This window comes from Enhydra lutris, unplaced genomic scaffold (assembly GCF_002288905.1).
Source record: "Enhydra lutris kenyoni isolate GAN:26980312 unplaced genomic scaffold, ASM228890v2 scaffoldscaffold4, whole genome shotgun sequence".
Taxonomy (NCBI): domain Eukaryota; kingdom Metazoa; phylum Chordata; class Mammalia; order Carnivora; family Mustelidae; genus Enhydra; species Enhydra lutris.
Window position 1 is genome coordinate 60,204,368 of NW_019154088.1, and position 23,545 is coordinate 60,227,912.

The 23,545-nt window shown below is 57.5% G+C and overlaps 2 protein-coding genes across 3 annotated transcripts in view; one reads left to right on the forward strand and one right to left on the reverse strand.

Annotated features, from left to right (window-relative positions):
- The first annotated feature begins 1,922 nt into the window (after nucleotides 1-1,922).
- LOC111161155 (pleckstrin homology and RhoGEF domain containing G3) lies at nucleotides 1,923-17,766 on the forward strand. 2 transcript variants are annotated; one of them, XM_022524689.1, is made up of 16 exons: nucleotides 1,923-2,270; nucleotides 3,363-3,460; nucleotides 4,615-4,684; nucleotides 5,044-5,090; nucleotides 5,202-5,352; nucleotides 5,464-5,595; nucleotides 5,802-5,984; nucleotides 6,345-6,437; nucleotides 6,704-6,790; nucleotides 7,046-7,079; nucleotides 7,388-7,486; nucleotides 10,759-10,797; nucleotides 11,230-11,249; nucleotides 12,559-12,672; nucleotides 14,362-15,754; nucleotides 16,469-17,766. In XM_022524689.1, exons 1-16 carry the CDS (start codon nucleotides 1,923-1,925, stop codon nucleotides 17,185-17,187), a joined length of 3,627 nt encoding a protein of 1,208 aa, XP_022380397.1. In that variant the 3' UTR covers nucleotides 17,188-17,766. The 2 variants fall into 2 exon arrangements, with proteins under 2 accessions (XP_022380397.1, XP_022380405.1); XM_022524697.1 differs by having other exon boundaries at nucleotides 2,002-2,270; nucleotides 11,224-11,249.
- Nucleotides 17,767-22,244: 4,478 nt separating this feature from the next.
- The window catches only part of LOC111161312 (spectrin beta, erythrocytic), a 65,641-nt gene continuing 64,340 nt past the window's right edge, over nucleotides 22,245-23,545 (reverse strand). The window contains exons 33-35 of the mRNA XM_022524907.1: nucleotides 22,841-23,014; nucleotides 22,530-22,572; nucleotides 22,245-22,412 (exon numbers count right to left, since the gene is read on the reverse strand). Of these exons, the coding sequence (XP_022380615.1) occupies nucleotides 22,245-22,412; nucleotides 22,530-22,572; nucleotides 22,841-23,014 (385 nt within the window). The remainder of the gene's footprint in view (nucleotides 22,413-22,529; nucleotides 22,573-22,840; nucleotides 23,015-23,545) is intronic.

The window sequence follows — 23,545 nt, forward strand, 5'->3', positions numbered from 1 at the left end:
TTGTGTCCTTATCTGCAGCTGGAGAAGCTCCTGGTGGTCACTGTGGCCACACCCAGAGCTGCAGCGGCGGGGTGCTGAGCTGGAGCGGGTCCTGCTAGCCTCTTGACTTGAGCTCAGTAGAGGTGCCAGTTTGTTTGCCATCGTCAATTTGCCAGATCACCGCTATGGCCCCTGAGCTCGGGTCACTTACAGTCTAGGGCAGGGTATCTCAGACTAGTCACAGTCACAGAGGGAGTGGTAGGGGTAATGCTGGGGTGCTGTAAGAGTATGTAGAAGGGGGCGTCCAGGTTTGGTTTCTGGGGATTGGCTTCTAATCTAAAACCTAAGGATTGGGCATAAGTGACGGGTTGGGGGGGGAGTATGGCTTGGGATAGATGGGGTGGGGGGTGTGGTGCGTGGGGGCTTGGGAGTAATGTCCAGGCAGAGAGAATATTTGCAAAAGCCGGGACTCAGGGCCCAGGGGTGCTGGCACAGCCAGGGCACTGGTTCCAGGTTTGGGCAGAGGCACAGAAAAGCAGGGGGGAAATTCAAGATTCCTGGGGTGATGGCACCTAGATCCTTCTTGTAGCTCTAGCCTGTGGTCTAGCAATTTCTGAGCCCTAGAACTAGGGGTGGAAGGCTTTGGGGCAGTGCAAGTGAGGTTGATACTCTGGAACTCTGTTCCTTGTGCAAACAGCAATGAGATACACATTCTGGAAAGTGGTCTTGTGAGCCGTGGTCTCTTGGAGTTGGGGTCCAGTGTTCCTGTCCTTCCCTGAGGCCTTAGCCCCTCCCAGACTTATGCTCCAAGGTTTTCCAGGTGGGCCTACCTGTGAACAGCCCCACCTGCTCAGGGACTAAAGTCTACCTGAGTCTGTGTTTGCCTTACCTGGGAGCAGTTTCCTGCCTCCTGTGCTACCTGACCTCACTGTGCTAAAGGGAGTTTAGAGAAACTCATCAGTGGCTCAGCTCTGGGACATTTCCTGTGCGTTGGGAGCTGGGGTGAGTCAGGGCCTATACCAGGTGCTGAGGGTCAGGAGCCTTTGGACTCTCTTCTCTGCCTCCCCTGTCAGTATCTAGAAGGTTTCTGTTCGTGGTGCAGCTGCTGGTGCCCCCGGAGATGGCATAATCTTGAGGAGAATTTTACTCTCTGGCACGTGTGTCATCCTAGATTCTAGGAGCAAAGTCTTCTGCTGTCCCTGCTGGTGACCCCAGCACAGGCCCCGACAAGTGAGCACTTAGGAAGTGCTTTTTGACAGTTGTTATCATCACTGTCTCGATGGTTTATGGAGCACCTGCCCCGTGCCGGGCACCACGCTGAGACCCGTTGCTGTGGCAGGTCACTGCATCCCTGGGGACAGGGCCCCAGTGTAGGTTCTGAGAGGCTGACTACTTTGCCAGAGCAGTGGGGCTGGCCTTCGGGTTCCGTCCGAAGGCACCCCAATGGCTGCTCTGGTGGAGATGTCCTCTCTGTTCTCCTGGGGCTCGGGTTTCTGAGCCCTTTATTGTCCTTGGATGTGGGCACCCTTTCTTCCTGGGAATGCCAGAGCTGTTGGAGTCAGGAAGGGATATAACTTGGGCATCCTTGTGCACACTTGTGGAGTCCAACGGAAGGGACTTTCTCAGCATTCACAGCTGTTGTGTTTAAAACTGTGGTGAAATGCACAAACATAAAATTTCTGTTTTAACCATTTTTAAGTGTATGGTGGTTCGATGGCATTACGTACATTCACATCGTTGCTCCCCTATCACTACCATCGTCCAGGACTTCTCTTATCTTGCAAAATGGAAACTCTGTACCCGTTAAATACAAATTCCCCATTCCCTCCTCCTGCAGCAGCCACCGTTTTACTTTCTGTTTCTGTGATGATTCTGAGATCTAATTCTTTGTCTGTTCTGCCCAGAACCTCCCTGGAGTGCCCTCGCCAGGCAGCGATGCCAGGATGCCCGTCTCTGCCTCCCTCTGCCAGGATGGCAGCCAGGAGCGACCGGTGAGCCTGACCTCGAGCACGTCCTCATCGGGCTCCTCCCGTGACAGCCGCGGGGCCATGGAGGAGCCCAGTGGCTCCGGGGCGTCGGCCGAGAATGGGGCAGGCTCCCCACGCAGCTGGCATCCCCCCAATGGCAACACCAGCTCCAGCAGCTGGTTGAGCGGGAGGGGGCCGCTGTCCCCATTCGGCGGACGGGCCCCGGCAGCCCCAGTGCACAAGCTCAGCTACCTGGGCCGCGTGGTGCGGGAGATCGTGGAGACGGAGCGGATGTACGTGCAGGACCTGCGCAGCATCGTGGAGGTGAGGCCCTCCATGTCTGTGGCTGCGGTGCCGAGGCCGCCGTGGGGCTGGCCTCCTGCTCTGGGTGGCCCACCTCGCTTGGGAGCCCGCTTCCACCCCTGGAGGGAGAGTTCTCCCTGACAGCCGTGTCAGAAGAAGCCACCTTCCCTTGGAGCAGTGGGGAGATCTCATGTCCCTGCTCCAGGGCAGCGGGTGGTGGGTAACCTCAGACTGCTCGTGTTGCTTCGCGACTTTGGGTCCAATGAGGAGCTGGGGCCAGGACCTCCTGCAGACCCTTGGTTGGTGGGGAGGGGCAGGGACCACTGTGCTCACAGACACGGAACCCAGGGAGGAAACTGGCCCGGATGTTGCCCCTCTGTGCCCGGATCCCTGCCCTGCTGTTTCCTGGCTGCGGGGTCCCAGGCACTTGTGTGAGGCCTGAGCCTCAGGTTCCTCTCTAAGATGAAGATGCACTCGCCTCGCGGGGCCAGCACAATGTGCTTCACCCTGCAGGGCCTGGGCAGGTGGCTGGTTGGCTGCCGCTGAGGAAGCCCTCTGCTCTTGGTGAGAGCGGCATGTTTGTTTCCACTGTAACAAATTAGCACAAGCTTGGGGCTAAAACGCAGAGGTTTCTTCTGTGTTGGTTTAGGAAGCCAGAAGTTGGAAATCAAGATGTTGGCAGGATTGGGTCCTTCTGGAAGGTCTGAGGGGAGAATGCATCCATGCCTCTCTCCTGGCTTCTACCAGGTGGTTGCTGCCAATACTTGGATTTCCTTGGCCTGTAGATGCTCTGTCCTGACCTCTGCCTCCATCTTCCCATTGCTGCCTTCTCCGCGTCATCTGTGTCCTTTCCTCTTACAAGGACACCTGTCATAGGATTGAGGGCCCACCCTAAATCCAGTATTCTCTTGTCCTGAGATCCTTGACTGATTATATCTGCAGAGACCCTATTTCCAAATCAGGTGGCCTTCTGAGGTTCCAAATGGATATTGATTTTGGAGGGAGAGCTGTCCAGCCCAGTACAGTGGGCAGTGTCTGTGAAGTCTCACTGCTGTCAATGGAGGACAGGACTGTGCCGGGGTGGGCTGGGTTCTGATGTCTCCCTCCACACAGGACTACCTCTTGAAGATCATCGACACACCTGGGCTGCTGAAACCGGAACAAGTCAGCGCCCTCTTTGGGAACATAGAAAACATTTATGCACTGAACAGGTATGGAATGAGCCTAACACACACCATGTTCTTCTGCCTGTGAGGCCCATGTGGGCCTGGAGGCCCGAGGAGGAGCCCTGGATGTCTGTAGTCTCCTGGGCTATGACATGGGGGCCTGGGGCCTGATCGCTAGGGTGGGTGATGGTGGTCCATCCCTGTACAGGGGGTTAGTTAGCTCCCTATGGGAGAGGGCGTGTGGGACATGTGCCCCCTCGGGGAACTGCTGGCCTCTGGCACGTGATAATGCTCTTTCCTCTGTACCTTTATGGCCCCTCTGTCTCTCGCATCTTTACCCCCACTTGCACATCTCTTCATTTCTTCCTCACCTTCCTGCTGACCCCATGGAAAGTCAGGTCTCCCTGAGGGTGATCTGACCCATTAGGAGAATGACAGGCCAGACAGAATGTGATGGGGGAGGCTGAGCGTGGCCCGGTGAGGGGCTGCTTCAGGGCACAGCGCTTCCTCGAGGCTCTGGCGTGTGCTGCCTGGACCCATAGATTCCCCAGGACCTGGTTGGGAGGGGTAGTGGCTGAGGGGACAGCATCTGTAGACAGGAGGAACCTTACCCTGGGCCCTTTAATGGGGGCCAGAGGGGCTTCCTGCTGGCCCAGCTGGAGAGTCCGGGAGGGCAGGCGCGGGGTGACTTGGGCTGGCCAGTGGTGGGTCAACAGGGAGGCATCAGGGGAACAGTGTGTTTAGGGTTTCCCCTAGTGCCCCATCTAAATTCCAGGGGTACTGGGACTCACCCTCTTTCTCTCTCTTTCCTGCATCCTTTTGAACTGGGAGCCTTTGGTTACTTTGGGAGTCCCCTCTCTCTCTCACTCTCCCTTTAATCTCTGCCTTTGTGTGTTTGACTCCTTCTGCCTGCAGAGGAGCTGTCTCCCCTCCCGAGGTGGGTACTGGTGTCCCCTCTCTTTTTCTTGCTTGCTGAGCATGTGTGGGTCCTTTGCTCCCCATCTTTGCGGCAGTGCCTGGTACTTTGTGTGGTTGCTGGCCTGGGCTGGGCTCACTCTGAGGATGGACGCCCCGACTCTTTGGCATGACACTGGGGGCTGGCTGTGTATCTGGGTACCGGGAGGCCGGGGAGGGGCATGTGGGAAGCAGTGGAGGCTGTGTGCCGTCCGGGGTCTGATGAGCGCTCTCCCGTCCCGCAGCCAGCTACTCCGAGACCTGGACAGCTGCAACAGTGACCCTGTGGCTGTGGCCAGCTGCTTTGTGGAAAGGGTGAGAGGGGCTGCTGGGTCCTTGCCTCTTGTCCTGCCTTGATGGGGGCTCTGAGGCACAACAGTGCCCAGCTTAAGAGGGCGTGTGAGTCCTGGAGGCCTCTGTCCAGGGGAAGTGCAAGGTGCCCTACCTCAAATGGGAAGGGCATTCTGGCCTAGAGCCAGCGGCTGCTAGATGAATGAGGTGGCCCAGACAGATGGGTCCCAGGATGGGTCTGCAGGTGTTTAGGGAATAGGGGGCAGAGTGTGCTCACGGGTGTGTGTGTGTGGGGGGGGTCAGGGCCATGTCTTTGCTATACCCAGGTTTAGAGTCAATGGGAGGCTCCCAGAAATCACCATCTTTGTTTGGTCTCCTCTTAGAGTCAAGAGTTTGATATCTACACGCAGTATTGCAACAACTACCCCAAGTGAGTAATTGGGGTGAAGAGGGGAGGCGGAGTTATTCTGTGGGCCTGGGGCACCCCACATCCCCATGCAGGCCTTCCCAGGTGGTGACGGCCGCTTCCCCCGCACTCCAGCTCAGTGGCCGCCCTGACCGAGTGCATGCGGGACAAGCAGCAGGCCAAGTTCTTCCGGGAGCGGCAGGAGCTCCTCCAGCACTCTCTGCCCCTGGGCTCCTACTTGCTGAAGCCTGTGCAGCGCATCCTCAAGTACCACCTGCTGCTGCAGGTAGCCCGGCGGTCTTCACACTGCGGCGGGGGGGTGGGGGTGGGTGGGTACGTGGGGTTGGGGGGATGCAGGCCTGAGCCTGGGCTGCCTACGTGCCTGTCTTCCGCGCAGGAAATCGCCAAACATTTTGATGAAGAAGAGGATGGCTTCGAGGTGGTGGAGGACGCCATCGACACCATGACCTGTGTGGCTTGGTACATCAATGACATGAAGAGGAGGCATGAGCATGCGGTCCGGCTCCAGGTGCTCCGGGGCTGGTTGCCAGAGGGACTGGCAGGCTGGGGGATGCCGAGGGCAGGCTTCCTGGCTCGGTGGGCTTGGTGGGGAGGAGGGGTGCCTGTGGCTGCGTGTTCTGGGTGGCTGTGTCTGTAGGAGTTTCTGGGGCTCTGTGTTGCCCCCGGAGGGTCATGAGCAGCCTGACTCTGGGGGTCGGGGCTTCTCTGCTGTAGGAGATTCAGTCGCTGCTCATCAACTGGAAGGGGCCAGACCTGACCATCTATGGGGAGCTCGTCCTGGAGGGCACGTTCCGTGTGCACCGCGTGCGCAATGAGAGGACCTTCTTCCTCTTCGATAAAGCACTGCTCATCACCAAGAAGCGGGGCGATCACTTTGTCTATAAGGGTCATATCCCGGTAACCAGGCTGCTCTCATGGCCTCTGTCCCTTGGCCCTCTTACCCTTTACCCCCTTGCAGTGGGCTAGGCTCCATTCTTTCCTTTAAAAAAAAAAAATTTATTTTTAAGTAATCTCTCCATCCAATATGAGGTTCAGACCACACCCCTGGGATCAAGAGTCTTGAGCTGTAATGTCCGAGTCTGTCAGGCGCCTGCAGGCTCTGTTTCTTGACCCCCGCATGGGCCCTGGGTTGGAGTGGATGCAGCCCCGTCCTTCTGAGATTACTCTCCCTGCCTGCCTGGGTGGTCTCAAGGGGCTGGGACCCCAGGTCAGCCCCCGCCCCTTCCTGTGCTTGACTGTGCTCTCCCTCTGCCCCAGTGCTCCTCCCTGATGCTGATCGAAAGCACCAGAGACTCCCTGTGCTTCACTGTCACCCACTACAAGCACAGCAAGCAGCAGTACAACATCCAGGTGAGGGCCGGGCCAGGGGGGCTCGGGCTGGGGACACACCCACCACCTCGGCTCGCATAGATGTGTGGGGCCTCCTGGTCTCCCTCGGTAAGGTGGGAATCCCTGTGGGCATCTCTTGGGTTTTTGTGGAAGAGTCCAGGTAACCTCACAGGTCCCAGCGTAGGCCGTCTTTCTGCCTCAGCCCCCCTGACGGAAGCCTGCCCCATGGCGGATGGCTTCAGGCTTGTGGTTGTAACCCTGGCTCCCTCTCCCTTGGGTCTTTTCAGGCCAAAACAGCAGAGGAGAAACGGAGCTGGACTCACCACATTAAGAGGCTCATCCTGGAGAACCACCACACCACCATCCCGCAGAAGGTGAGTTCCCGGGGTGCCCCACCTACCCCTTGATGGGGTGCAGGGAGAGGGTGTTCCTCAGCCAGCTCCGGGGTCCCACCAGTGCCTTATTCCTGGAGGATGTTGGCTTCACTGGACACCGGGGGTCAGTGTGGTGGGTGCCGTGGGCTTCGGCACAGCCCTGGGGGGTGTCCCAGTGCAGCAAGAGCAAGTCGGTGGGCCAAGAGAGGCATGAATGTAGAACGTAGTAACTGGGTGTGTTTCCTTTCCTTCTAGGCCAAGGAAGCCATCTTGGAAATGGATTCCTACTGTAAGTGTACCCTTTCTGCCTGCTTTCTCCCTACTTGGTCACATCTCTAGATCCGTGGGAAGCTCTGCCTGAGACTTCCGTTCCAGGGAGCAGGGAGAATGGGGAAGCTCTTTCTGTCAAGGGCTAGGGGTCTACTGCAAGACCAGGGGCGTAGTCTTGGCTGGCCAGTGGGACTCCCACTGCCTACCATTTCTGAATGGAAGATGGAAGAGGAGGGACCTCTGGATCTTCTGGCCCCTGGAGCTGGGGCAGGCAGCAAAGGTGTGGTCAGAGTCTAGGCCCAGGCTGATTGTCCGTCTCGTGTGCAGATCCCAGTCGGTACCGCTGCAGCCCAGAGCGCCTGAAGAAGGCCTGGTCTTCCCAGGACGAGGTGTCCACCCACGCGCGACAGGGGCGCCGACAGTCTGGTAAGGGAAGGGCACTGTGGGCAGAGCAGCTTCCTCACAGGACTCTTGACCAGGAGGGGGACTGTCTGCAGCAGCATTTGGGGCTGGCTCTCTCCTCCATGGACATCCTGGGGAAGGGCAGGAGGGAGGATCGCCAGGCCCACGTGGCACGTCCTGTCCCCGTGCTTGTGCTACCCTCCACCGGGCACTTTTTTTCAGGCCCTTCTTGCCCACCAGGGCTGGGCAGCCCACCTTTTCCAGGGCCCTGGGAATGCTTGTTCACTCAGGCCTCCGTGCTCTTTCTTAGCCTTCCTGGGACCAAAACTTTGCTTCTTTGTCACTCAGAATCCTGGGACTCAGCCAGGAGCGACGCTCGGATGTCATGGGGGATCCCCAGCCCAGTTCTGGAGCAGAGCAAACGCAGGACGTGGGGAAAAATGAGTTAGACGTCAAGTGGCACCAAATCCAGACAGGAAATATTTACTTTGGGTCTCAGAGAAAAGTTCCATTTTCCTCTGCTGGGTTTTCTTCCATGACTGGGCTTGCTACTGTGTACTTGGATTTATTGGAATGAATTGTCTGTTGAAGAAGAGAAAACCTTGCTTTTATTCTTAGCTCTGGGGGTGATAAGGCTGTGTGTTTTCTGTGTCTGTCTGTCTGTACTCCGCTCTTCAGTCCGAGGCCTAGGGACAGATTTAGCTTCCGCTGGGCACCTGGTGAACACAGATGAGGTGGGAGTTGGAATGAGAAGTGTCTCAGAGGCCCCTGGAGAGAAGATCCGGGAATGACTGGCGCACTGTCCTGGCGTGGATCTCCAGGGTGCATTGGGTTTGGCTGTGACCCATGGGTCCCCTGAGCAACTCTGGGGATTGTGTCGTATTCTGGAAGATAGAGCACAGTGGTCTCTGGAAAGCTTTTGTAATTTTGTTTTGTTTGGTATTACCCCCAGTGGATCTTGAACCCTAGGCAGATTTGTGACGGTCACAAACATTTTACGACACCATGTGTGAAAAGCCCCCGACTGGGGGTGTTACTTTATAGTTTTCTGGCCCTCTTCATTTTCCTTTCTTCTGGGATGCTCTTCCTGTCTTTCTAGCATTCCCCTCTGCCTTGTCATGTGGCTTTGCATTGGAAGCTTCTGGCACGTGGAAGAGCTGCTGGTGGTGGTAGGAACTGCAGTGCCGCCGGTCATGACATCAGCGTGCACTCCGTGGCTGTCATGGCACGCAGGCAGTGAGTTGTTTCAGAGCTCAGTTCCTGCTGGACTAAGATTTTAGCCTGTGAATGAGTCGGGTTCTGCCTGCCTGTTTTCGTACTTTAGTCTTAACCATTGTGAAACAAACATCTCTCTAAAACGTGCTTCATCCTCTGCAGCTTCTTAAGGTAGAGGATGCCAACCACTGTGGAACTTTTCCTTTTCTGGCACCAGGGTGACAGCATCCGTTGGGCGTGTGCGCTGGGGCTGGGGGTCGCCATGGCGGCCACGCACCCGAGGTGTGGTATCCCCCTTACCCGGCAGGTGTCTCCCCACCTTACCCGGAAGCTGTCCCCCCCCCCCTTACCTGGCAGCGTTGGTTCTTGTCTGTCACAGTGTCCTTGCCTGGAGCGGCTCTTCTCCCTGCTTGTTTGAAAGCAGTCGATTGAACTTGTGAGAAGTGTGGGTAAGGACCGGCCAGCAAGGGGTGCCTCACTGGCTCAGTCAGAGGAGCATGCAACTCTTGATCTTGGGGTCATGAGTTCAAGTACCATGTTGGTTTTAGAGATTATTTTTATTTATTTATTTATTTATTTATTTAAAAAAAAAAAAGATATTTATTTATTTATTTCATAGACTGTGATCACAAGTAGACAGAGAGGAAGGCAGAGAGAGAGGAGGAAGCAGGCTCCCTGCTGAGCAGAGAGCCTGATGCGGGGCTCCATCCCAGGATCCTGAGACCATGACCTGAGCAGAAGGCAGAGGCTTCAACCCACAGAGCCACCCAGGCGCCCCATGATTATTTTTAAAAAGAAAGTTAAAAAAAAGGCCATCAAGTTGCTGAGAGGGAGACGGGGCCCCTTGTAAGCCCTGCAGTGACAGCTTGGAGTCCCCTGCTCTGCCTCCGGGCCTCTTCTTCCCAGAGAGCTGAGATGGGCAGAGTGGTATGCTCTAGATAATTAAGGTGCTGCTGTCACTGCTTGTCACTTTTTTTTTTTTTTTAAAGGATTTTATTTATTTGACAGAGAGAGAGACAGTGAGAGAGGGAATACAAGCAGGGGAAGCGGGAGAGGGAGAAGCAGGTTTCCCGAGGATCAGGGAACCTGATGCGGGGTTCGATCCCAGGACGCTAGGATGACCCGAGCCAAAGGCAGACAGACGCTTAATGACTGAGCCACCCAGGTGCCCTAGCTACTTGTCACTTGTTAAGTAGTCTTGATTATAAGTTTTAAGATGGACGAGTAGGGCATTTTATGTTTCTCACTTTAAAAGCTCTCAGATTCACAGCGTACTTAGGTTGTGCAGATGGTGTGCGTGGGTACACGCGTTTCAGTAGAAGAAACCTGTGCAGTGCGCTCCCTTGTAAGATTTTCCTTGGCCTCCGAGTGTACCGTGGGCTTCCCAGTTAACACCAGCTGGGCAAGAACCTTGTGGGGTAAGGTCATGGCTCTGTGGAGAGGTCCCTGGACACATGTCCTCTCCTACCTGCCTCTCTCAGGTCTGTTTCCAAAAAGGCTGGGATACAAATTGGTGACACCATCAGCCTAATGGGTGTGTTTTATATCTTATTCCCAGAGCCTGGTCAGCCCTCGTTCCTCCGGGCCACACTCCCCAGCAGGCAGCGAGGCTTCGTGGAGCCAGGCCTTAATGGCCGTAGGAAGTCGGGTGCGACCTCTGCTTTCTAGCCGGGCTGCTGCAGGGGGGCTTGGCCTTGGGTGTAGCTGTTGTGCTCAGGGGCTTGTCGCAGGGAGGGTGGGGCTTGAGGTAGAGCTCAGATCTCCGAGGATGCGGCGAGGCGGTCTGAAGGAGGCAGCTTGGGACTGCAGCTCCAGAACCTGGGGCCCTGGGTGAGATGCACTGATGCAGGGATTGTGGGCGGGGCTGTTCCTGGGGGGGTGGCCGTCCTGGAGCAGGTCTCTGGTGCTGGATGGAGATGGCCCGGGCCATGTCTTCCTGCGGGGGTAGGTAGGAGGGAGGGGTTGCCCAGGCTGGAGTGGACTTTGAGCTGCTGGTGGCGGTGCGGCTGTGAGCATAGGACCAGGGCCAGACACAGCTGTTTCCAGGCCTGCACTGACTGTCCGTTCACTTTCCTTCTCAGAGCCAACCAGACACCTGCTGAGGCAACTCAGTGAGAAAGGTGAGTGTGAGCGTGGCCAGCCATTCCTGCCAGGCTCTAGGGTCGGGGCAGGGAGGTGACACAGGTAACCTTCTGGTTCTTGAGGACAGTTTGGAAGGGTCCCTGCCTCTCTTCCTCTCTGGAGGTGGGCCTCACCCCTTGCTGTCTGGTGAAGGGGCTGAGCTCGCCTTCCTGCATACTTCTAGTACCCTGTCCTTGGGTGACAGTCCTTGATGGACACAGACCTGTGCTGCTCTTCCCCCAGGACCTCTGCTCTGGCAGTCATTCCTTTGAAAGCCCAGGAGACCAGGTGTGGGTTCTGGGTATAGGGCCCCCAGGGCAGCCTTCCTTGGGGGGCTCCTGGTCTCTGTAAAGAGGCTCTTTCTCCTGCTTACCGATCTGTTCTCCCCTCCCCCTTGCCTGTGTGCTGGGACCTGGCCGTGGCAGGTGCAGTCAGAGCAGCAGGAATGAAGGTAAGGCCCGTGGGTGAAGAGAACTGGCCTGCCAGATGGGGGTGGGACTGCCAGGTCAGCACCCTGGCCCCTTCAGCTTCATCTTCGTGCAGTGGACAAATACCTCTCAGGCCACTACTGTGTGCTGGACTCTGTCAGAAGAGTCCCAGAGATGAATAAGCCATGGCCCTTGCCCTGGGATCCTTCTGTACCCTTTTCCTGGAATGGGACCCTGGTGTTGGCCCACCCTGGATCTTCTACATTTTCTTTCTCTGGGGTAGGCAGGCCTCTCTGGGTCTTGAGTGTCTGACCCAGCTTTCCCAGGTCCCAGCGTCCCACCTTGAGGACTCCCACCCCTGTCCTCCCTCTGCTCTGGTGGAGACCAGGGGTTGGGTGTTCAGGTGTGGCTTTCCCCATGTAAAGCCTCCGCACCCCCAGCCGCTGGCGGGAGGAGGGGGCTTGCGTGGAGGCCAGTCACGAGGGGGTCTTCTGCTCTGAACAGCATGCAGGCAGTGCTGGTGCTCTCCTGGACTTTGGGCGGCCTCCTCATGCTCAGGGTGTGCAGCCGGAGGCTGAAGGGGCTGCCCGGGAGCAGGAGGAGGAGGAGGAGGAGGAGGAAGAGGAGGTGGTGGTGGAGGAGGAGGAGGAGGAGGAGGAGGAGGAGGAACGGGCCTTTCAGGTGTCTCTGGAGGACCTGGCAGGGCATGAAGGCAGCGAGAAGGGGGCCAGGCTGGAGCCCCCAGGCTCGGAGGAGGAGGAGGAAGAGAGCCTGGCAGTGGCGGAGCAGGTAGCCGACTTTGCCAGCTCGCTGCTGGCCGCCCTCCACTGCTGGCACTATCGGGCCAACGCTTTACTTTTCTCCCGGGGCGCTATGGTGAGGTGTCTCTTTGATCTCCCCTCCTCCTTGCATGTTCCCTGGCCAGTGCATGCCCATCCGGGAGTTCTCTCCCCTGCCCTCCCACCCCCTCTGTCCTGTTCCCTCACTCCTGCCGTCAGCACCTAACCCCTTGCCCGCTGTCACGCCCTGGTGAGCCCTTGGCATGTGCTATTCTGGTTCTGGGCGTGAGCTAGTGTCCTACCCAGTGAGCATGACTAATGGGGTGGGGGTGGCGGAGAAGGGGAGAAGCCAGCGGGTTGGGCTTTTTGGAGGCTGCACACCCAGTGGGGAGTTCTGGATCCCCCAGGCCTGGCGGTTCAGGCTCAGGTCTCAGGCTGGCTCTCAATATGGCCCAGACCCCTTGGGGCTCAGAAGGTTTGCTGTTGTGGGGCTGCAGAAGGGTTGAGCTCCCAGTTGTCCCAGGAGCTGACGATGGCCCTCTGTTTGCTTCAGGAGAAGGGGCGCAGGGAGTCCGAAGGCCCCCAGAGCTGTAGAAGGTCCAGCGGCTGGTCTCCAACAAATGCTGAGAAGTGCGTGAGCTTCGAGTCCACTTCTCCCCGGCCAGAGGTGAGCAGCCGGCGGGCAGGAGGGCCCGTGCAGGAGAGCCCAGAGCACAGGTCTGTGGGTGGGGCTTGCTGGCCCCGGGCTCCATTTTTGGGCCCATGGGGACAGGGATCCCCCCACACTCTCGGCCCCTTTAGGAAGCCGGTCTGGCCTCTGGGCCTGTGGTGGGGTGAGCAGGTAGCCTTTCTGTGAATTAGAAAAAGAAGACCCTTTTTGACAAGATGCAGTCGCTTGTCAAGGGCCCTATTAGCAGAAGTAATCAGATCTTAGGTCCCTTCAGCCAGGCCTCCTTGTATAGGGCGTATGACCCGCTCCTGCCAGCTGGACAGACAGTGGACTCACGCCTGAGCCCCCCCCAACTCTGGATACTGACATCTACTGGCCACTTCCTCCATGTCCGATGTTTTATTTCTTCTGTTCCCCTCAACAGCTCAGGTAGAAAGAGGCTCAGAGAAGTTGAGTGACATGCCTGGTGTTGGGCAGCTTCTGAGGAGCAGAGCTGAGCTCAGGCCAGTCTGATTTAGAAGCCCACATTCCACTTCCTGCCACATGCTGTGTGTGGATGGAACCCATACCTTTGTTTTCTCAAAGTTACAAGAAAAAGGGTAGGAGGCCTTGACCTCAGGCAGGCCTACCAACCCCGGCAGGTCTGAGTAACCTGACATTGGATTGGAGTCTGGGGTGGTGGTGTCCTATGATAATAGGAAGCAAGCCGCACGTATAACTAAGTTTTCTAGCAGCCATGTTAACAGGTTATTTAATTATTGAATGTTAACTATAATTTCAACATGTAAGCAGTGGAAGACGCTACTAAGGACGTTTTATATTGTGTATGTTTTTGCGGTCTGGTGTGTGTTTTACCCTTACAGCTGTTCTCAGTTTGGACTAGCCACGTTTCAGGTGCTCAGAAGCTGTTTGTGGCCAGCAGCTGCTGTGTTGGGAAGTGCAGGCCTTGACCATGGGTCCTGCTTTGCAGACTCTGGACTAGAACAGTTGGGATTGGGTCTGGTTCCTCTGAATGTGGAGTGTCTGCCCTTCTTCCTCAAGGCCCCTCTGGGAAGCCACCTGTACGGCTGGTTTCACGGTGCAGATCCTTCAAGGTGGTCGGGAGGAGGTTCTTACGTGTGCTTCTTCCTTCCTTCCCTGTCTGCTGGGCATTGGCAGCGTTGTGGCTGGGGCCAGAGGCTGGCTGGGAGGAGCCAAGTCCCTGTCTTCACCCACTCTGATGGGACTCTAGCGTGCTGTCCTGTTGCCCTCTGGACCCTCATCCACACAGGACGTCCTGGCCCCTCTGGGTCTGAACCCAGAATAGCCTCCATGTGCCTCTAGGGCTTTAGGAAGCTGCCTCTCCAGCAGGCATACCCTGTGCCGTGTGCTCCCACTTTGTCCCTGTAGCTTCCAGGCAGGCTGTCACTGAGAGGTGCCACCACTCTACCCCATCTGTGTTCCCAGAATTTTCCTTGCCTTTTTTTTTTTAAACAACCCAAGGCCGTTAGCTGAATGATGGCTAAGGGACCTCAGCACGTTCCTCTCCCTAAGGCCCTGTCTCTCCCACTCTCGAGTTGTGCTCATTCTCATTGCCTTTGGTCCTAAACTATATGCCCTCTCATTGGGCTTTGAGCAGGTCGTGCTGTCCCTTTCTCTGGGTCTCATGAGGGAGGGTTTTGGCTCATAGGAGCTCTGTTGTCCCAGGTTGAACCAGACCCTGAGCCTGAGCTGGAGCAGGAAGTATTTGTCGCCATGGAAGTTCCCAGCACTGAGGAGGTGCCCTCAGACACGGAGTCTCCAGAAGTCCTGGAAACACAGCTTGGTGCCCACCAGGAGCTGCTGGGGCTGGACCCCCCGGGTGACATGGTGGGCTTCGTGGTGGCCGAGAGCACCGAGGACCTTAAGGCTCTGAGCAGTGAGGAGGAGGAGGACATGGGGCCCACACCGGATACGGAGAGCCTCCTGCCGCCCTCTGTGCTGGACCAGGCCAGCGTCATTGCCGAGCGCTTCGCCAGCAGCTTCTCTCGGCGGAGCAGCCTGGCACTGGAGGACGGCAAGGCCAGCGGCTTCGGGAGCCCAAGGCTGGCGAGCCGCAGCAGCAGTGTGCTCAGCCTCGAGGGCAGCGACAAGGGCCCGGCCCGACCTGGCAGCACTACGGACGCCCTCAGCTCGCAGCCACCCCCTGAGGTGGACAGCACTGCGGGAGTGGCCACGGACAGTGGCCCTTCGGTCAATGGGATGGAGCCCCTGAGCCCAGGCTGCCCAGCAGAGCCCGACAGGCCTTCCTGCAAGAGGAAGGCGTCGACCCTCTCCACCCGAGACCGGCTGTTGCTGGACAAAATCAAGAGCTACTATGAAAGTGCAGAGCACCGTGATGCAGGCTTTAGCGTCCGGCGCCGGGAGAGCCTCTCCTACATCCCCAAGGGGCTGGTGAGAAACTCTGTTTCCAGATTCAACAGCCTTCCCAGGCCAGACCCAGAGCCCATGGCTCTGCCGGGGCATAAGAGGCAGGTGGGCTCCCAGCCGCCTTCATGGGCTCTGTGCGACCTCCCGGGAGCCGGCCAGGCTAGTGCTGGGGAGTCAGCTCCTATCACAGATGCTGAGTTCCGGCCGTCTTCGGAAATCGTAAAGATCTGGGAGGGAATGGAGTCTTCCAGGGAGAGCTCTCTGCAGGGGCCTGGCCAAGGCCAGGCCAATGGTTTTGACCTGCACGAGCCCCTCTTTATCCTGGAGGAGCACGAGCTGGGGGCCATCACTGAGGAGTCGGCCACCGCCTCTCCTGAGAGTGCCTCCCCCACGGAGCAGCCCAGCCCGGCCCACCTGGCCCGGGAGCTGAAGGAGCTGGTGAAGGAGCTGAGCAGCAGCGTCCAGGGGGAGCTGGTGACTCCACTGCACCCCCGCATCGTACAGCTCTCCCACGTGATGGATGGCCCCATGAGCGAGCGAGTCAAGAACAAGGTCTACCAGCTGGCCCGCCAGTACAGCCTCCGCATCAAGAGCAAGTCTGTGACAGCCAGGCCTCCTCTCCAGTGGGGAAAGGCAGCTCCCACCATTCCTTGTCTGCAGGAGGAGGCCGGAGCACCCTCAGGCAGCAGAGGTACAACCACGTGGGTGGGGAGTGGGTCCTTCCTGAAAGTCTGGGGTGGAAGAGCCTTTTAGGAGCAGGTTGGCTCCTGGGGGAAGGTGGCCCCTGTAGAACCATGACCAAAGAGGGGGCTGGACTCCACACACAAGTGGTGTGAGCCCGGGCGGTTAGTCCCAACGCCCAAGGCCCAGCGTGTGACCCTGGTTGAGCCTCCTTATGGCCCTCCCCAAGCCCTACTTGTGGAGCAGGGACCTTGGGAGGAAACATGGCCATGGGCCCTCTCTTTCAGGATAGTAAAGGATCTTGTCTTTTCCTTTGACTCCTGACTCTGTTCACTGGCTTTTTTCATTCTTCCCATTGCCCACCCCCCGCCTTTTTTTTTTTTTTTTAGATTTTATTATCTGACAGAGTATAAGCGGGGCAGAGGCAGTGGGAGAAGCAGGCTCCCCACTGAGCAGGGAGCCCAATGCGGGACTCGATCCCAGGACCCTGGGATCATGACCTGAGCCAAAGGCAGACGCTTAACCGGTGGAGCCACCCAGGCACCCCCCCCACCCATTGCCCTTTGGTAGAGGGGCCGTGGATGATGAATGATTTCTCTCCCCTCACAACCAAAACCCCAGTAAGCAGCCTTGCCTGAAACATGAGCAGAAGGCAGTGCAGAGTCGTCGCTTGCCCTCTCCCGCCCCGCCCAGTCACTCAGTCCATTTACTCTCTCTTCCATAGGTAAGAGAAAGCCGGTGCTGTCCCTCCTCAGCGATGAGCAGATGGTGGCCCCGGAGCACAGCCCGCCCAAGCCTGGCTCTCCTCGGCATTTCTCCTTCAGCCCGAGGACCACCTCGCCTGGGACCCGGCCTTCCTCTCGAAGCCCCCTCAGCCCCTTTGACACTGAGACCTTCACCTGGCCTGATGTCCGAGAGCTCTGCTCCAAGTATGCCTCCCACGACGAGGCATTCCAGGCCGAGGGCAGCCGGCACCGCGGCCTGCCTGTCAACCGCAGCCGCTCGGCGCCCGAGAACATGGTGGAGCCCCCTCTGGCGGGCAGGGTGGGCCGCTGCTGCAGTGTGGGCGCCAGGAGGGGCCAGGGGGGCTCAGAGGCCGCCCAGCCTGAGCCTCCTGGGACGTTGCCCCAAAGCAGGCCGGTTGGAGAGGAGGCCCTGTATGTCACGGCAGACCTCACCCTGGAGAACAACCGGCGGGTGATTGTCATGGAGAAGGCGCCCCTGCCCTGCCCCGTTGGGGGACTGGAGGAGGGCAGTGGTCAGGGACCACACACACCAGTAGCCACAGAGGGACAGGGCCTGGATTTCCAGGAGTCTGGAATTTCCAGGAGTCCAGAGTATTGGCAAAAGGAAGAGGGTCCCAGGGACCCAGTGGACCCAGGCCAGCAGGGCAGAGTGAGAAACCTGCGGGAGAAATTCCAGGCCTTGAACTCCGTAGGTTGACTCTGAGTCCTGGGAGAGGGAGGAGCTGTGCAGCGGAGGGACGCGGAGGAACCTTGCTGGACTTGCCCACAAGCCTGGCCTCCCCGGGCTCACATAAGCCCCTGAAAGAATGGGCTGGTGTGCTCAGCCAGTGCCTTCACCTGCTGGGAACGGCCTGGTGCTCCCCGGGGCTCGTGGTGACTTTCATAGGGCCAGCTGAGCCCTGCTACCCACCCAGGCCAGTGTGGCCACTTCCCTTGTATATAGTTCTTGTCTAGTAAGAAGCCAAGTATTTAAGCTGTCCTCTTCCCGAGGGAGTAAGCCGTGCTCCGGCCTCCATTGTCGGGCTGACCACTGCCAGGCTGAGGAGCCCACCCAGGGGAGCGGTGGAAGTGGCCTGGGGAGGCTTTGCTCTTTAGTTGTGCCTTTTCTTAGGATCCAGGCAGGAACAAGGCCCATAATTTATTGTTTCCCATTCTGTGGTGCATTTGCGCACATGTCTGTGAGTGTGTGTTCTCCGGTTGTTGATTCCTCTCCTGTGAAGAATGTAATGGATTCTGTTCAGGTACTTTTGTAGGTTGTCTTGCTGACCCTGTGGTTGTCGCTCATGTACATACATTTCATTATTTGCCAACGGTGCAATAACGCTGCTCACCAACCAACCTGTGTGTGCTCCTCACTGGGCCTCGGTGGGGGGTGGAGGGTGGGGGGGTTGCTGACTGAGGCCAGGGATGCCTCAGGGAGGCGGGCTGTGTGGTGGCTGCTGCACATTCCCTCCTGCATCAGTCGTGCTCACGACGCATAAGGCAGCAGGGTGCTTACAGGGGAGGCTGGGGCAGCGCGGTGTGCGGGAAGGAACCTGATCTCTGCCTGCCCCGGCCTGGTGTCCCGCGGGGTGGGGAAATAGCATAGTGCCAGCCTTAAGCTCTTTTCCTCAGGGACCAGTGTTGGCCTAAAAAAGGTGAGGAAATGAACGTTTCTCTAATGGCAGAAATTTTCCAATGTCTGGTGCTTTTTCTCTCCCTCTCTAGTTCCCAGGAGACATCATAGGAGACAAGGATTCTAAATTTGGAGCCTAGACCTGTCTTGCGGTGGCTTGCAACGTCACATGAGGAGAGCAAATGCATTTTTTCTGGGGACGGAGCCTCCGTTTTCATCCTATTTCTCAAAGTGCCTTTTCTCAAAAGGACCGGGGGAGTGTCTGCCGATTTCTGATTGGGTTTTCTGCCCTTCCTCTGTGGTGGATCAGCCTTGTTTGGCCCTGTTTCTGTAGGCAAGTGTTCCACTGGTCTGCTGGGTCAGGGCTCTGTGAGCTTCTGATCTTGCAGGACAGACTCAACCTGAAGGCGGTTGTGTAGAGTCTGAAGAGGTCAGGGGGAGGGTGGAAGCCAGGAGAGGCCTTTCCTAGGCAGAAGCAGATGGGGTAGAGCTACCTGCTGTCCTGAGTATTCTGTGACCATTGCTACTGGTGCTGGGGATAGTTGCCTCCTACCAGGTTTGGGGTTTGATGCTCAGGAGCCAGAAAGGTACTGAGGTGAGAGGACACCCAGGTTCTGGTCCCAGCCCTGCCATTAATTAGCTGGGTCACCTGAACTCTTGCTTTTTTTTCCTCCTCTCTGATTTGGAGAAAATGGATCATGCACTGCTTCTCAAACTCGCTGACTCAAACTTCTCGGAGGGTAGGGCCTGGGAAGTTGTAGTGAATACTTTCCCCAGGTGATCCTTAACCATCTAGGTATGACTGGGAGCCTAGAACCAGCTCACTGGTTCTCACTCACTCCCACTGAGAGTTGTCCATGGAGGCTTTTGAAAAGTGATGATGCCGGTTTCATCCACCTAGACCAAAAGAAATCACCCCCCTCGCCCCCCGCCCAGATGAATCTCGGGCACAGCACCTCTAATGATTCCGATGTCCAGCGAAGGCCAAGAGCTCTGTGGGGAAGGGCCTGCTGCAGGCCCTCAAGGTGGCTGACTGAACGAGCGAGCTTCTGTCAGGGTCTCTGGCGAGGCATAGCAGCTGGGTGTGGGCACGAGATGCTTCGGGGACCAACCAGAGACTGGCTCTCCCTCTGTCTCCATGGTGGTCCCTCCCTGCCCTTGCTCACTCAACCACCCTTCCTTGGTCCCATTCAGAGGGAAACAAAACCAGTCAAATAAGTAACAGAGAAAGATGGAGCATTATTGATTTATTAGAAAAACTAGTAAATGGGTTTTCTCTGGTTGGTGGAAGCACATTTGAGCAGGTGGAGGACAAGGCCCAGCCGGCCCCAGGGCCAGCACCAGATTGTGTGGTCTGTGCCCAACAGGCTTGCAGTCTTGTGGAGCTGCCTCCTCCCTTGTGTCCTCCCTGAGCTTGCTTGTCCAAGGGACCAGGCCGTATGGTCCTCTGGATCCTTGCCCGCTCCCGCTAAAGGGTGGCGATCGAGATCCAGGACCAACCTTGGGAACCCTAGCTGCCCTCCGATAGGCAGGAAAGAGAAGTGGTGTGGTGGGGACGCTGAGCCTTCCACAAGCTTCCAGTTATGGGTGCTAGTTTGTGGGGGCTGAGGGGATGCCTGGCGACCTTCCATACTGCCCTCCCCCCCACCCTCAACCAACCATGAGGGGCCAGAGGATGAAGGGGAAGGAGAGAACGAAGGAGGACCACCTGACCATGCCCAGAAGGCGCTTCCTCTAAGCTGCCCTGGGGAGGAAGCCTGTATGCTGGTGTGGACTGGAGCGTGTCAGCCTAGTTTGGGAATACTGTGAAAAGACTGCAAAGTAGAAAATGTAAGGAGGGGAAAACCCTTGCAAGGGGCACGGGAACTTCACCCCCTGTGGCACAATCTCCCCAAGCCGGCCTCCTGTAGCTTCAGGGCTGTTGGGTGAGTGTCTCGGGGCCTGCGTGATGGAGGAGGGATGCCTGGGGCACTGGCAAGAGCCAGTGGGTCACATGCGGCTGGCTGCCATTGCCCAGTCCGGGAGTCCTGGGGTGGTGGGATCCTATCTCTTCCTTTGGGGCCCTTTCAGTCTTTGGGCTATGGGATTACTTGCTGCAAATTTCTCACCTCAGTTGCTACTTTGGCACGCATGGAAGGAAGGGGCGGGGGGCGCCTTGTCTCCCTTGACTGGCCCAGGGAAAGAGTTGAGGAAGATGGTTGCCACTACCTGCTGTGCAGTAAGGAACGTGCTGTTTGCCTTGGAGCACGACATGCCCTCAGATGCTCCAGAGGCCTTCGTTGCCAGGTGAGTGTAGTCATCGCACGGCCTCCTGCCTCAGTTTCCCCAGAGGGAGAAAGAGGCTGGTGAGTGGTATATACTAGCTTCCCTGTAGATGCTAGAAGGGATGTAGGGTTAGATGCATAGAGGCCAAGGGAAGACCCTGGCTACAAAGGTGAAACCCCCCACCCCGATCTGGGGATGTCAGGCTCCCGTGGAGAACTTCCCTCCTGCTGTTCTTGTTTGAAGTTAGTTAGCTACCCTTTGACAGGGTGGTTCTGATCTCTAAGCTGTGCCTGCAAGAAGGGCTCCTGGGAAGGCCTAATAACTCTGGGTGCCTACCCCTGTGGTTGCAACCGGAACCTCACCTCCCTTCCAGAGGAATCATCTCCGTGTGCCCGAGGCTCCTCATAGGGAAGGTGATAGAGCAGCAGCTGAGGCCCCAGGGACGTAGGGTCTTTTCAGGGGGATACACCTGCTGCCCCCAGTTTGACCCCTCTTTTGGACCTAAACCCAGTGAAGATGCTGGGTGGGAGCTGTATTGCTTTCAGAGTGGTGGGGGAGATCTTTGTGGGAACGAGTGCCCTCTTTCCCCCAGAGGTTGGACCTTCACAGCATGGGAAAGGCGGGGTGGGGGGAGCCTCCCCCTGGGGAAATCGTGCACAGGGCTCCTTTTGGCTGGGCTTGGGGAAGGGGGTGTTAGATGTTTGGTGGCCTTTGTACCCATGTGACTTGATAAGGACCTCAGGAGAAGCTGAGCAAGGGCTGCTGTACCTTCATGGCCCAGGCCCCCAGCATTTGTTGTAGTTTCCCAGCGGTGGTGTGACATGGGTGATAGTACCCAGGTTACGGTTCCATTTGCTGCCCAGAGTGATAGGTCATGAACTTCACTGTCTGTTCAGCCAGTACCCTCAAATGGTACCAGCTACAGCCAGGACATTGAGTCTTTGGCTTTGGGCTGCTTCACTGCAGATGCTGGCTATCCATCTTCAGTCTGGGGAACTGTACTGTCCCTAAGGGACCCTGGGTCTGAGTTGGACAGTGCTGGTTTGGCTGGGAGTTGGGGAGGATCCCAGAGTGGAGAGGCAGAGCCTTGGGCAATGTCAAGGTCTGTCTGCCTCCTTCACCTCTGAGCCCTGTGCTACGCTGTTCCAAGAGGACCAGCTTGAGAGCTCTTGCTCCTTTCCACTGCCTGTGGTGGTATCAGAGGGCCCCGGAGGCAGTGGAGGCCCTTACATTTAGGACCCACCAACCTTGGTAGTGCCCCTCCACTTTTTTTTTTTTTTTGGTGAGACAAGAAGGTGGAAGGGATATGGTGGCCCCTGAGGTGTGAGTCCCAGTTCCAAGGAAGCCCCGTGGGAAAGAGGCCCCTTGTGTCTCTGGGGTTCCCAGCAGCCCCTCGGCTAGAGCTAGTGCCCTGGGTGCCTACCTGAAGCTCCTTCCTCATGCCCCTAATGGGCAGCTCAGGCATTCCCCTTGTCCTCTTCCATTTCCCTGGCCGTGACCAAATGGGAGGCGGCCCCAAGCAAGGCCTGCTTTGGGAGTGGGCAACATCTGAGGAACCTCCTGTCTTCTCCAGTTTTTGTGGGGCTTGAGGGCCAGAGGGCCCTCCGTTGGGAGGAGGGGGCAGGCGGGAGAGGAGGACAGGCGCCTGGGAAACCGTTTCCCGCCCCAGGGGCTCCTGGCCCTGGGCGGGAGCCTGGGCTGCACGGGAGCAGAGGCGGGCAGCGCAGCGCAGCGGGCCCCTGGCTGCCGGCCGTGGTCGCGGTTGGAACAGGCAGGCGCAGGCAGGGGCAGGGGAGGACTGGGCCCGGGCTGAGGCCTCGGGCGCCCCGCCAGTCCCTACACGGCCCGGTCCCGCCGGCGGGGCGCCAGAGAGGCTACTTCTTTTTGGGGAAGAAGCTGAATCTCTTCTCCTTGTCTTTCTTGCCAAGGCTGGTGTCGGGGCCGGTGACAGAGGGCAGGGGCAAGCTCTGTGCCTTGATGCGGATGCTCTGGGACTCGTTGATGGCGGTGCTCACGCCCTGCAGCCAGGACAGCATCTCCTCCTGCAGGGCGGGAGGGCCATGGGTCACCAGGGAGGGGCATGCCCCAGGACTGCTGGTGGGAGAGGGACCCCTGCTCCTTGGGCAGCAGGGGTCTGGGCGAGGCCACCGTGCACTTACCTCGTCCTTGCCGTGGAAGAGCCACTCACTGCCATTGCTCAGCCTAGGACAAAAGAGGGTTTCCTGCTAGGTGGCCACCTCTGCCTGGAGAGGAGCCAGAATCCGGAGCCTCCCCAGGACCAGAACCCTCACAGGCAGCTCAGCAACCTGCTGAGAGAGGTGAACATCTGGACTCTAAGCTAAGCCTCTTTGGTTTGAAAAATTCCTGAGGGGCAACTTAGGCGAGGAGCTGGTCACCCCCAGGCTCCCATCCAGCCGCTGCTGCCAAACTGAGCTGCCACCGAAGGGGCCCTGGGCGGGAGGGGCCTCACCGCAGCTTGAAGACATGCTTCTTCTTCTTGTAGTTGGCTGCGATCTCACAGATGGCGTGTCTCAGGGCCAGGGGTTCCTCCCCGTGGTAGGGCACCCCCAGCGCCAGGTTCTTGGCGTCCTTGTAGAAGGTCAGCTCGCTGTTCCGGAGCACGCAGTACAGGTTGTTCCACGACCTGTGGAGATGCCGGCTGGCGGGTTACGCACGTCCGGGTGCCGACACCCCCGTAAGCAATTCTTATAGCTTTGCCTTTTTTTTTTTTTTTAATGATACCATTTTTGCCCCAATAAATAGTAACACATTTTACAGTTAGAAAAGGAAATGGAAATCATCTGTATGTAATTCCACTACTGAAAGTTAGCTATTGTCAATATCTTATGTATTTCCTTCTAGTCTTTCTATTGACATTTTCTTCTATTCACATGTTTAATGAAAATGGGTTATAGTGTATATTCAGTTTCATAGCCTGCTTTTATTTTTTTTCATATCCTGCTTTTAATATTAACACTATATCAGGGCACCTGGGTAGCTCAGTCGGTTGAGCATCCAACTCTTGGTTTTGGCTCACGTCATGATCTCAGGGTCCTGAGATGGAGCCCTGTGCTGGGCGCCATGCCCGGGGGAGTCTGCTGGAGATTCTCTCCCTTTCCTTCTGTCCACCCCCCACTCATGCCCGCTTGCCCTCTAAAATAAACTTAAAAAAATG